General features: G+C 41.0%; 1 protein-coding gene and 1 long non-coding RNA gene across 2 annotated transcripts; both read left to right on the top strand.

Annotated features, from left to right (window-relative positions):
• The first annotated feature begins 1,030 nt into the window (after positions 1-1,030).
• Positions 1,031-10,182, top strand: pa2g4b (proliferation-associated 2G4, b). Its single transcript, XM_061675834.1, has 13 exons — positions 1,031-1,243; positions 4,701-4,829; positions 6,211-6,316; positions 6,412-6,481; positions 6,585-6,677; positions 6,759-6,822; positions 6,909-6,987; positions 7,519-7,597; positions 7,692-7,825; positions 8,770-8,864; positions 8,945-9,072; positions 9,237-9,290; positions 9,374-10,182. The coding sequence occupies exons 1-13, from the start codon at positions 1,156-1,158 to the stop codon at positions 9,431-9,433; spliced, it is 1,179 nt and encodes a 392-aa protein (XP_061531818.1). The 5' UTR covers positions 1,031-1,155; the 3' UTR covers positions 9,434-10,182.
• A 654-nt stretch (positions 10,183-10,836) lies between these two features.
• LOC133402135 (uncharacterized) lies at positions 10,837-11,542 on the top strand. Its single transcript, XR_009768498.1, has 3 exons — positions 10,837-10,952; positions 11,174-11,196; positions 11,277-11,542. It is a non-coding gene; the product is annotated as an uncharacterized LOC133402135 (long non-coding RNA).
• Positions 11,543-13,819: the final 2,277 nt, after the last annotated feature.

Here is a 13,819-nt window from a genome sequence, read left to right as displayed (position 1 = left end):
ATGAATGGTGCTCAGGTAGATCATTATGAACACAATTGAAGCTCTTATTTTTTTGTCCTGAATTTTAGATTCTGTTTGCTTTGTTGTATTTTTGTTATCATTAATTAATTGCAATAACAAACTTCCCCATCATAAAACATTTATTAAACTGTACTATAATGTGACAGCCTGTTACATATTGTAACATTTACTACATATATTCATTTAGCATAATTACTTCAAAGAGATGAATAATTTATTTGGTGTCACAAATAATGTATTGTTTTAAAACAGGTGCAGTCTAAACAATAAAGTAAAATAAATAAACTGTCGTCTTAAAGTTTAAAGTAGCTTCTGTTGCCCCTAGGCTGGAATTCTCCATTACAACAGAGCCGTCCCTTTGATATGACAGGCGATACCAAGCCCATGCCTCCCCACAGTGTGATTCACCAATGTTTTTTTTTTTTTTTTTTTTTTTTGTGTTTTGAAGAATAGCCGGTGGGGAGGTAATTAATGTACGATTATTTTCTGCTACAGAAACACAAAATGAGTTAGCTTTTTACAGAAGGGTGACAAGAGGTCGCGCAAAGTGCATCATTTCTGGTTCATTTTCGGTGGCCAACAAGCACGGAGCGCGGCAAAGTTGCCTGTCGACTTGAAATATGAAAGATCAAATACTGTAAAATACAGCTAGATTTTGGAGTTTAACATGGTGTTATCTATTCTAGTAGTGACTTGGGTGAAAAATGACAAGTGAAAAGTTACACATTGTAGTTTTAATAATCAGGGCATTTCTTTTATAGTTAACTAACTAGATATGGTGATAAACTCAATCCCTCTAATGAGGTTTCTGTGGAAAATATCTCTTATTTATGGTAAATTTTGGAAATAGAGTAGTCAGTTGCCTTTCATAGGCACGTTATGGCAAGATGGGTAACAATATGGCGCCCTCTCCTGTCACTGTCCAGACTATGTTTTGTACGGCTTTGGAGCGCCATGTGGTACACTATCTTGACTTGAGTTGAGTTGAATGCCTCTTTGGGAGGGGCGGGATCTAATGGTTTGTAGGCTCTCGGCGTGCGTGGGCCATCCTGCGATTCACTGACATTCGCCGGGCGGATTGTTGCGGAGGAAAAAAGAAGAAAGTTACTCTGACTTCTTGGACATACTGCCAACATGTCTGGGGATGAAGAGAAACAGGAGCAGACCGTCGCCGATGACTTGGTGGTTACCAAATACAAGATGGGGGCCGAGATTGCCAACCGTAAGTCATTGTACAGTTACATGTGAGGGCAGCCCGCGAATGTCAGGATTCTTCTTATGTTAGCTAGCAGTGGCAGGCAGCTAGTCGTCGCCAGTCGCGTGTGGCAGCTGCTGTGCCATGTGCCGCAACAAACGCGCTAGCCTGTTTTCCTCAAAGCTGTCCTCTCGCCAAACCGGGCCGTGTTCGATATATTTTCCTGTCATGTGACGAGTTGTTTATCGCCACGCTGCCTTCTTGTGAACAAGGGCTAGCTCGGCTGCTAAATGGCTGAGTAATGGCAAGCTAGGTCGTGCTAACAGATACGAACGAGAATGTATGCATTCAGACGTGTTATCTTCAAGCACACACTAACATACACATAACACAGCTGATATTATTGGGGCTCGTACGTCAAAGCCACTCGTGGTGAGTGGAGGAAGGAAGAGCCGTTCAACTGTCAAATATGCTCGTATATTGCACAAACTCAGAAAAAAATATATATAAATTTGACTCGTATGCTTTTCTTTTAAGTGTGTCTTTCTCAAATACAGCACGTTTATTAGAAATAAATGTGTTTTAATATTGTCTTTGGAGCTAAAATGGAAGTCAAACACAATGTAGCTTAACTATCGTCTTCAGGATTTGCACATCTACACGATTTGGTGACAATTCTAAAAGTGTGGTTGTTCGGTCTAGTGGGGAAGTCGGTAAATTACAGGATGATCAAGCCTTTTTTTTTTTCAAAAAGGATGACTTTTATGAACAGCATGGACAGGTGTTCCACATGAAACTGTAAACAGTGTTTTGCCTCTAATAAAACTCAGTCACATAGAGAAAAATATGCACAATAGCAGACAAATTAATATATTGATGTATGGTTGTGTAGCTATTATGGATGAAATAAGAATTCTGCTTAATTTAGAAGGAAACTATGAGTTGGAAGCGGAGCCTGCATCACTTCCGGATTATCGTAATTTTAAATTACAGCGTTATAAATCAAGATATTTGATATATATGAGGGGGACCACGTCATATTTTTACAAGTTAAACTTGACGACAAACCTTTTTAATCAGTCTCTTATCGGAAGGTGGCTACACTTTTAGAAACCTTTAGTTTTAGACTCTGCAGAGGTTTCGTTCCGAACCCAAACACACACACAATCAATGCAAGTGGTGAATTTGATAGAAAATGTAATAATAAAAATGGGTTTCTACAGGATAAAACACAGACAAACACAAAACAAACAAGGTACAGACGAACATTGGCAAAGGAAGGGATTTGTGACGTGAGATGAGCAGAACGGGCCTGTAGTGAATGAGGACTCCTGTTCTCATTAATATAAACCCAAATATGCACTAATCCGTACTTTTAGTAGACCGCAATCTTGGACTTGCGTGTCTGGAACAGGTTTGAGTCAGGCGAGTCAGGCTCCCGAGTGTCCGGCCGGCCCGGTCCCCACCGGGAACAGGTGGATTCCACAGGAGCGAGCAAGGAAAAAAGAAGGAAAAGCAGGAGGCCAACGAGTTCCCAGGCAAGATGTCTATCGCGTGTCTCTGTTTGCCAGACGTTCGGAGCGGTCTGCCTCCGTTCCCTCGGACTGAGCTAGGCCCCCCAAGCAGGGTGGCTCGGAGCGCTTGCAGGAGGCTCTCCAGACAGGGATCATCCGATGCGTCCTTGCCACCCCAGGTAAGGTGTGCGTCCTGCCTGGCCCGGTCGTCAGCGAGTTGGTCGGGGTGAGACCAAAGGAAAACTCCTCCACCAAAACTCCCAAAAGCTTCACAACTGGTCCAAGCTCCGGCCCCTTTTATGGCCAGAGCGGGTCAAAAAGGGGTGTTTACCCCCCCAACGCCCTCTCCTTTTCTATCACTTTTGCGAACACCTAGACTGGACTGCCTTTTGGTGTTATTTTTCCAATTTAGGATTATTTTGTGGTTTAAAACCAGTGGAATTAAATATTAATTAATGGATTTAAGATAACGAGACCATTTCTTCACCCTGCATTATTCCATGCTCATCCTCTTTCATACCTGTTATGAATGTTTCAAATGTTGTGTGGTGTGGAGAACATTACTATTTTCCATGTGACATTTGTGGTGTGGGGTGGAACATTCCATCTGGTTCAGTTAACAACATATTCGACGTTAGACATTCAAGTTTGGAGCAATACAGTCACTAGTGGCGTTCATGTAAATTTCTTAAAATATTAACTCCTAGTCGAGTCACAGACTGTCTTATGAACCCATTTCTGTAGTGTCGTTCCGTCGCCCGTTGGTGTCGCTGTTGCCTGTTCCAACTCCCAAGTGGCAGTAGTCAACAGGGTGGAGGCGCCTTTGTTTGTGCAGTCCTTCAACTGGCGGGGAATTAATTAACTTAGCGTCCGGGGGCAAACTCGACATCCTTGGGTCTCCTCTTTGAAGCGCCAGGCAGCCGTGATTCACTTAGTGTCGGCATGGCAAAGCAAATGTCTGTGTCTTGTTTTTGATAGTTTATGGCGTTGAATCATCAGAATCAGAATCATATTTATTTGCCAAGTATGTCCAAAACACACAAGGAATTTGTCTCCGGTAGTTGGAGCCGCTCTAGTACAACAGACGGTCAATTTACAGAACACTTTGGAGACATAAAGACATTGACAAAAAACAATTGTGCAAAAAGATGCAGAGTCCTCTAGCACTTAGAGCAGTTCGAATGACTAATATTGCGATAGTCCGGTGCAATGACCATAGTGCAAAGGGCGCTGAGACTTCAAGGAGTGTATGCGGTTTAAAGTGACGAGTAGTGCGATCATCTGGGACAATGTTGGTTGTGCAAATGTTACAGATACTCCTCAGTCCGTGTGCAAATGGAGCAGATGCTACTCTGGCATGAGTGGCCAGTATATGCAAATAGTGCAGCATGGCGAGACAACTACAGTGAGTGCACGAGTAATACATAATTGGCCCCACAGAAATGTGACAACGAACTCAAGTCAAAAAATTGCCAGCTTGTTGTAATGGAATTATAGGTTAGGTGTTTAAGAAGTTGATCGCAAGAGGGAAGAAGCTGTTGGAATCTCTACTAGTTCTAATTTGCGTTGATCGGTAGCGCCTACCTGAGGGAAGGAGCTGGAAGAGCTGGTGACCGGGGTGCAGACGGTCCGAGAGGATTCGTTTAGAGTCTGCGTGTGACGCTGCGTCTCACTAGCAGTTATCGCCTACCTCGGCGGGGAGCGGCAGTAGTGCGAGGTGGCATCTTTTGCGTGGCGTGTCCGCTACAGTTGTGTATAATATTAATTATAATTCTATTGAGGGTGAGCAGGCCTGGGTTATGGGTTCCCCAACATATAATCCAAAGCATTGAGAGACCATTCAAATATGTAAATGGGCTTGCTAAGATTTAGGTGTTTTTAAAATGTTTTTTTTTTTTTTTTTTTTTTTTTTTTTTAATTGTCAAATTTAACAATCCATTTATTTGCCATAACTTTTGTCAATCTTGCAGAGGCCCTAAAGATGGTGGTTGAAGCAGGTATGGCCGGCGTCTCGGTGCTCAGCCTGTGTGAAAAAGGAGACGCCTTCATCATGACAGAAACTGGAAAAATCTTCAAGAAGGAGAAAGAGATGAAAAAAGGTACGATTTTATGCCACAGAAGAGGAGGAACTGTCAGGTAGAAATCTGGACCAGTCCAACTGTTTCCGTTTGCTCCAGTCCATACAGTGTTTGTTAGAGTTTTGTAAACAATGTCTTAGGGCTGCAACTAACCAATATTGTAATAATTGATTAATCTTTTTAAATACAATCAGTCTGCTCTCATGGATGACTAGAGAAATCTGAGAATATTTACGATTGAGAGGCTGTAATTCCAACCATTTGGACAGTTTTAAAAGTTAAACAAGGTGTCTAAACGATTAATCGATTATCAAAATAGTAGTCGATTAATTTGATAATCAATTAGCTGTCAATTAATTAACTAATTGTTGCACCTTTACACTATCTGCAAGTCAATGCTACGGCATGGTTCTGAAGGAAAATGAAACAGTTCAAGTATCAGCGATCAAAAAGCACTACTGTCGAGCAGAAACGTGTGTCTTTGTTTTTTGTTTTTGGTTTGTTTTTACGTGTGCCTTTGTGTCAGGCCTCTATAGTATTAGCCGTCTGAAAGGCAGGCACAAACGGCACTGCTGGGCAAAACCATGACGAGGAGGCGCAGTCAAAACGAGAGCCAGCGGGGAGAACTTTTCCACTCATGTAAACCAACCAACAAAACCATGCCAACAAAAAAATATTTTGACTCATTGTCTATTCAGCAATACAATTTAGGAGCTTCTAAATTATCAAAGCTAACTTGGAGCCAGCCACAAAGAGTCCAGCCATGCTATGAAGCCATGTATGACTAAAATCCTTTCTATACATTTCCATGCTTTTGCGGATGTACTGTTTCAGGTTTTAAATGCGATGTTATGCAGGATGGACACCTACTTGTACATACCGTTGCTACTCTCTCAGGGGGAGTTGAATAAATCGGGATGTTTCGCGTGCAAAACCACGGAGACGACAAGCCGGGCTGCAGTCCTCCTCGCTGTCCCTAATTAAGTGTCAAACCCTTACAGATAAAAACGGCTTGCTACTTGAACTCACCACAAAACAAGGAAAAAACAAGACAGTGTTGTGCTGATGTAGTTTACTTGGCTTAAAGATGTTAGTAACATGTCAATGATTGTATAGTCTTGTGGTTTTGACCAAAGAATAAATGGGGTCGAGTGAGCCAACATTAATAGCTATATTACTATCAGTCCATATTGAACTCAAGTATTGACATGGATGAATTTGTTTTAATGATAGAACTCAGCTCGTTCAGCGAAATTTTCGGTGTACCTTTAGTTGGTCTTGTAAATATAGCAGTCATTTTTCATAGAGATAAAACAGACTGGAAGAGATTGGTCCTTAAAACTGGAAGTCCGTGGCATAAACCCTATTAAGTTTCTTGCCTCGCTTTCTCTCACCTTTCCAGGTATCGCCTTTCCGACGTGTGTGTCTGTTAATAACTGCGTGTGCCATCACTCCCCGCTTAAGAGTGACCCCGATGTCATGCTCAAGGACGGGGACCTCGTTAAAGTGTAAGCTGCTGGAGTGTCTCAGCTAACTGCTCCTCAGATGTTCGCATTCATAGTAGATGTTGGTCATGCTTTCTTTTTTTGGTACATGTGTTTAGTGACCTTGGCGTGCATGTGGATGGCTTTATCTCCAACGTGGCTCACAGCTTTGTTATTGGTGTGACCAAGGTAAAAAAAAAAAAAGTTATTTTACAAAATAAAATAATGGAACTGGTGGTTTTCACATTATTTAACTTTCATGTTGTGTTTACACTTTGCTGTGTCTCTGCAGGAAAAGCCCCTGACAGGCCGCAAGGCTGACGTGATAATCGCAGCTCATCTATGCGTGGAGGCTGCCCTGCGTCTTGTCAAGCCCGGAAACCAGGTGACATCACCATCACCGCTGATATGATTGACAGTTGCGCGGCTTCAACTTGATCTAATCACTCTCACGCCTCCCTCTCAGAACACACAGGTCACAGAGGCGTGGAACAAGATCGCAAAGTCTTTCAAGTGCTCGCCAGTTGAAGGTGGACTTCTGGGAATTGATTGTCTGTGCTCTGAATTGAATGTGTACGTTCATTTGTCGATCGTAATTCGACATGCTTGTTCACAGGTCTGCTGTCACATCAGCTCAAACAGCACGTCATCGATGGAGAGAAAACTATCATCCAAAACCCAACGGACCAGCAAAGGTGCGTTCACAGCGAAAGAAGCTATGGCATGTTTCCACCGAGCAGTGTTGTACAGCTCGCTACAGTACAGTTTGGACCATAATCTGCTAGTGGTTTTACGGTGGGATTGTGATAGCTACAGTATGTCTGCTATATAAACAGTGTAATATCACGATGTGACAAACAAAACAACAACGTGCCAATGGAAGGAAGGAGAAAGATGACGAAAGCGACGCGGTAAGCAAAGGACAGTAATGGAGGACATCCCGCATGTTCTGTTCATTTCGTAAGATGAGCTTTGTTTCTCACATTCTCATTGTTGCACAGAATTGACAAATCAATGAACTGCAGTGCCGATTTTCGATACCACACCAATGCAGATGGAGGTGGGGAGTGTACAGCTTGTTATTTTGGTTTAATTCCTTCATTTTGACAATCAGCTGCAATAGCTGGTCTGCCGTATTGAACTGAACTTAACTGCTTTTGTCCTCGACCTTGTAAGTGTGCTTCCCCCACCCACCCACTAGTGGATGATTTTGTGTGTACTTGTAGGAAGGACCATGAGAAGGCTGAGTTTGAGGTGCATGAAGTGTATGCAGTGGATGTGCTCATCAGTACTGGAGAGGGGAAGGTTTGACAAAATATTTAAATGTTCCCAAGTTTTTTCTCACAGCAAGTAACACTGTGTCATAAAATAAAACAAAATGCTTTATGTTGCAAACCAGACAAAGGATGGCGTTCTGAGGACCACTGTTTACAAACGAGACCCTAACAAGGTGTACGGGTTAAAGATGAAGACCTCTCGGACGTTTTTCAGTGAGATGGAGAGACGGTTCGATAAAATGGCTTTCACTCTGAGGTATTTTTAATTTCCATTTTTATCCAATATGGTGTACAAAGTTGTCCACTGCGTAACGCTGGTGACTTATTTCAACACCAATTCACGCATATTTATCACTTACCATAGAAATGTAACAACTTAAACCATGACCATTATAAAACCTTTGTTACCTGTATAGACAATGTTTTAAGTAACCTTGTCAGTCACAAGTAACGTCACACGTCATTGTTCTTTTGTGTGACATATTTTCCTGTAATGTTTGTTCAACTTCGGAAGTTGCACTGTACAGTGGTGCCTTGAGATACAAGTTCAATTCGTTCCGGGACCACTCTCGTCGTAACTAACAACACTTGTATCTCAAATCATATTTCCCCATTGAAATGAATGGAAATCTCTTTAATCTGTCTCAGCCTCCCCAAAAATCCTAAAAAAATTTATTTTTTTATTGTTTAACAAAAAGACACTATTTCATTCTTAATAAGGAAAAACAAAACAGAATAACATTATTAAATGGAATGTAAAGAATGAAACAGCTCTGTGCATCATGATTAATTCATTGTGACTCCTTCTGGTGTGTGTGACTTGGCCACTGGGGGTCAGTATAATACAGCCATGCAGGCAAAAACAAGAGTTTCACAACTACTGTCCGTGACCCCGTAAGCTACAGTAATATTAGTTTTCGCAGAGGATAAAGAATATGTATGTGAGTCTTGTTATAGTGTCTGTCTACATCTCGATACCCCGTTTGTGTTTGAATATGCGTTGCTAAGAAGCATTGTAACACCACCACATAAATACTATTCGTTAGCCCTCCATAGCGTTTTGCATGGTTTTTTGCAAGCTAAGCATACTTTCCCAAGGCAAAAGATATGTGGTACACAAAGTGTAATTCTTTGTTCTAGGTTTAGTTTGACAGTAAATTTTCACATGTTAATTCGCTCTCTGCTCTTCTTTATTGTTAGAGCATTTGACGATGAGGGGAAGGCCAGGCTGGGCGTGGTGGAGTGTGCCAAGCATGAGCTGCTGCAGCCGTTCAATGTTCTCCAGGAGAAGGAGGGTAAGCTGCCATCTTGCTTGATATCCTATTATGAAATAATCGTGCCGCACGCAATCGAGCAAAGCCCACTCTGTGTGCAGGTGAGTTTGTAGCTCAGTTCAAGTTCACTGTGCTGCTCATGGCCAACGGACCACTGCGAATCACAAACAGCCTCTATGAACCCGAACTGTATAAGTCGGAGCACGAGGTGGAGGACACTGAGTTGAAGGTAAAGAGTTTAATGAATGGGACACTGCATCCTCTGCCAATGTCTGACTAATGGACCCCCGGCCGGGCTGACTTGGCATTTTCAAACCATTAAATGTTGATGTACTGTCCCGGTCCTCATGAGGTTATCTAAGTAATTTTCTTTTTTCACTCCCCTCTAATTAGGCTTTGCTTCAAAGCTCAGCCAGTCGAAAGGCGCAGAAGAAAAAGAAAAAGAAGGTGAGAGTGTCAGTGAGCATTTTGATTCAGTACATTGGCGCACTTGTTTTGATCGAAATAACTTTTCCCACCCTTTCATCAAGGCCTCAAAGACTGCAGAGAGTGCAACAGGACAGTCAATGGAGACTGAAGCTGCAGAATAAATTTCCCATTGAACAATTAGTGACGCACCCCAAGAACAGACGTCATATTCGCTTCTGTCGCAGCTGTCGGAGGCACTTGTGGCAAAGCAACACCTGTGAAATCAAAACAGATGTCAGTCTGGGATAAGGCTGCTTCTAAATTCTTTCACCTTAAAACAGACACACTGACACATCCCAAGTAAATCTCATCGTCCTTGAGACGGAATTTGTGTCTGCAACATTGGACACAACTCATCGAGACAAAAATTCTTACAGGGACATTAGCCTTTTGAGCTTGAGCCTTCATCCCACTTTTCCACATGAAAAGATCTTGTCAAATAAAATAAGTCTGACTGAGATGCCAAGGATGAAGAATGGTCAATACAGTGTTAGTTTGATAGCCTCCCTGAGACCCGAGGCCATGGCAAAGAAATGGAACTTCAACTTGTGTGGTCATAATGTCATCAGAATCATCAATCTTGATGTAACTACTATCACCCGAGTTATAGTTATCACCAACAGTAAGTTAATGTACTGCTCCATCTTTGTGTACACCTCTAGGCATCCAGGATACTTGGTTGGCATTATTGATCACAAGACTGACAGGAGGACGCATGCTCCAACCTGTCATAGGTTCTGCATTCAGTCTTGTGCCTCCAGCAGGTCTGACAGTCTGTGTTTACATAAGAAGTACAGATAGGGATGCTTTTGTAAAAACACCACAGTTTCAGAGACTATTTTTGGAATGATTAAAAATCCACCTGACATCATTTGTGTACGTTTTGTTTTGGACTGTGGGTCATGATTATGAATGAGTAAAAAAAAAAAATCACGAATACAGACCAAGCTTTTCCGCATCTTAGCAAGTCTGGGCATTTAACCAATGTTTATTTTACATTAAGAAATTTTACATCTGGATAAACTACAGTTTCAATAGAGTGAATCAGGTTGTGTATTTTTTTTTTTTTTGCACTCTTGATGCAATGGGAAAAGGTAAGTTAATACATTGCAATTTTGAGAGCTATACAAACATCTGTGAATATTACAGTTGGATTGTAATTTAAATTGATAGTGCTAAGTGCCTCATCTGGATCATATTTTGATAAAGACTTTTTATTACAGCCTATTTACATGTGTAACATTTTCACGACGACAACACATTTTCAGATACACTACTGAAAACATACAACAATAGGACTTCCTTGATAAATTGGTACGTTTGTTTTAGGTAGCAATTAATCAGAAAAATATTGCAATACATGTATTCATCTTTGTTGCGTTTTAATCCCTAAGAAGTGAACACGAAACCCACGTTGTCATAGCCACTTGACTAATGTTCCCCAGATTGCGACACTGAGTGACGTTTTAACGAGTCGCTTGTTTATGACGTCGGTCACAAGACTGCCTTTTCCTGGTAGGTACGTACCATTATTTTGTTGACGCCAGAATCCGAGAGAATCCCTTTCTTGTTGAGTTCATCTAACTAAACGTTACCTGTATCCGACTCTTTCAGGCGTACCCATTCGCTATGCGAGCCAAGGTATGTATTCTCCCCCCTCACATGACGACAAAATAATGTTTCTATGGTGGTAACGCTTTGTAGCCAGCTAGCTAGCTGTACAGTGTACAACGAAGTGTATGCAGAAATCTTTTTTTAAATCGGAAAATTGTGTAGCGGATTTACAGAGCAATTTAATGGGAATCGTGTGTGACTAATTGTACTTGGCGGATTTTTAAATTAAATGTTTTTCTTTTCCGCAGTGGAGAAAGAAGCGCATGCGCAGGTGAGAGAGTGCGTGCTGGTTATTCAAAAACATTTCCAGAAGCGTATATTTCATAATTATTTCTGGATATTACTGCATAGATTGAAGCGCAAAAGGAGAAAGATGAGACAGAGGTCAAAATAAGATGTCCGCTGGAAGCCAACTGTAAAGTCTTGAGTGGCCGGTAACCGGAAGGATGGACTGAGAGTCCAGCAGGGGAGCCCTCAGGTGGAAGTCTGACATCTGCGTGTAATCAACGGGCTGAGTCAACGCCTGCAGGTTGAAGGACTTCTGGCTTTTCTGGACTCTTATTGTTTGTTCCCTCATCGTTTTTCTATGCTGATTAAAGGATTGGGTGTTTAAATAATTGCCATTTTGATTGTCTTTAGGTAGTATATCCAGTGGTATTTGAAAAGTCCTTATATTGTGAATTGCATACAGATAAAACTTGGGTTTGTTTAAAGAAAAAACTGAAAAAAATAACACATACTACAAATGAACTGATGGAACTAAAGTCATGCTTTATATTTGTGCTCTAAACAAAATTAAGAAGGAAAAAAAACACTACTTTTATCCCTTAGTATTTTGCTTAATCTTTGGGGCAACCACTGCAATCAAATAGGACTTGTTGACAGGTATTTTGGCCCACTCCTTGTGAGCAAGCTGCAGTTGTCTCTAGTTTTGAAGGGGTCCTCCTCCAGACTGTTTTAAGATTCTTCCAAAGATGCTCAATAGAATTTAGATCAGGTCTGATCAAATTAGTCCAAAGTAGTCTGTGACCTGCAGGTGAGTTCAAGCTTTCTGACCTTATCAATAAGAAATCATTGGGCCACAGATTTTTCTCCAGAATGACTCGTTACAAGTTAATGTAAAATAAATAATTGTATCTTTGAAGGTGTAGTCCCAGATTAATGAGTAAATGCATCTAAGTGTGTTTTGTGTGATATGTTTCCACCCAGTTTTTATACATGGCTGATGAGTATCAATCATGGTTGAAAACATTTAATTCTGTAACTGTTGGTTAGTGTCAACATCTGAAAGTTCTGATAACTACACATTCTGATAGCTTTCTTGAACTGATAACTACACATACTGATAGCTTTCTTGAACTACGATCAAATGTTTGAGTGCTGGTCATAATATTGGTTATTTTCCAAATCTACAGTACTCTGTAAAGATCTTTTTCCTCCTGTGATTCAAAACCTCATTACCTGCATTGAATGATTAATTTTGAGAGAAATAAAAGATAAATAGCAGCCTCTGAGATGTTTCCAACAGAAACTCCTGACCATTCCCAAACACGTTTTGCTTGTGAGTAAACGAGGCATTGGTCAATTTGTAATACAAATAGAAAAATAACTCCACATCCCATGACTCATGACCTTGCATGCTTGTGGGAATGTCACAACCTTTTGTTCAGCGCTTATTTTCCCAAAGCGCATGTTTTTTTTCCCTTTAGAAGGGGTTTACACAATTTTAAGTCCAAGAGTGTCCTTAAGGTCAATTAAGCATTTGCGTGTACACACAAGATTATCTTTCGTGTCAGTATTTACACAAATGATTTATACTCGCAGTATTCTGTACTTATGCATCCATCGATTTTCTGAAGCACTTGTCCCCAGCAGAATTGCACATGCCCTTGAGTCTATCCCAGCTGTCTTTGGGGAAATGGGCGGGGTGCACACCTAGACTGCCTGGTCATCAGCCAATCACAGGGCACATACAGTCAGATCCTTCGACACAATTCTCGTCTTTTTTGTTCTCAACACCACCACAAGGGATTTGATATGAAACGTAACTATGAAGGGAAACAAGAGACAAACTACCATGACACTACCAGTACAGTGCTTCACTGATGAGGTTCTATGTTTTGGATAATGAGCAGTTCCTTTCCTTCTCCATACTGTTCCCACCACTCTGGTGCAAGTTTGCCTCATCTCGCCATAGGATGTTGTTCCACAACTGTAAAGGCCTTTTTTGAACTCAGAACATTTTGACTGTGAGGCAGATTTGCTAAACACTAGTTCATCATGTTGCCCCTGTATTTATATGACTTAAAAATACATATCAAAACTGAACACAGTGATCAAAACACGCTTTGCTTCTGCTTCTCATGTCTTGTGAGGTTAATGTTCCTCAGCTGACAGGCAATGACAACCATGTGAGCAGTGATGTTTGCGGAACTTTCACCTTTGAATGACACAGAAAAAAACTGCATAACAAAGATGAAAACCATCTTGTACACTTGGAGGTTCTGCTAAATATTTCAAATGTTGATTTACCCTTTAAACACGCTCATTTAGTTGGGATCTTTTGTCAGGGGGAAACTTAATTCCAAATTGTGAGTAAATTATAACTAAACATTTCAATTGACTGGATAAGTAACTGCTTTATTACATGCTATGAATATACAGTATTTTGGGTAATGTGAAATAATCTTAAGACATTTCAGGGTCATTTTAATGCAATGTGTTTTTGTAAATGTACCAATGTATGTTTAGTCTTCCTTGACTTCTGAATGCTTGTTTCTCCAAACAAATCATACAAATACTGTGTGCTGTCTCTTGAGCAGGAGATCACTATGCTTGTGTTTGCACGAGAACTCATCAAACTTTACACCCTCTGAGCAAATACGACTAATTGG

Source organism: Phycodurus eques, chromosome 1 (genome assembly GCF_024500275.1).
Source record: "Phycodurus eques isolate BA_2022a chromosome 1, UOR_Pequ_1.1, whole genome shotgun sequence".
Taxonomy (NCBI): Eukaryota; Metazoa; Chordata; class Actinopteri; order Syngnathiformes; family Syngnathidae; genus Phycodurus; species Phycodurus eques.
The sequence above is the reverse complement of the archived record's forward strand: the minus strand, read 5'-3'. Positions and strand labels throughout refer to the sequence as shown.

Bases quoted from the DNA above. Each gene is read 5' to 3' on its own strand.
- pa2g4b (XM_061675834.1), top strand. From the start codon at position 1,156: ATGTCTGGGGATGAAGAGAAACAGGAGCAGACCGTCGCCGATGACTTG. The intron at 6,317-6,411 runs GTAAGCTGCTGG...ACATGTGTTTAG, and splicing joins GACGGGGACCTCGTTAAAGT to TGACCTTGGCGTGCATGTGG. The intron at 7,826-8,769 runs GTATTTTTAATT...CTTTATTGTTAG, and splicing joins AAAATGGCTTTCACTCTGAG to AGCATTTGACGATGAGGGGA.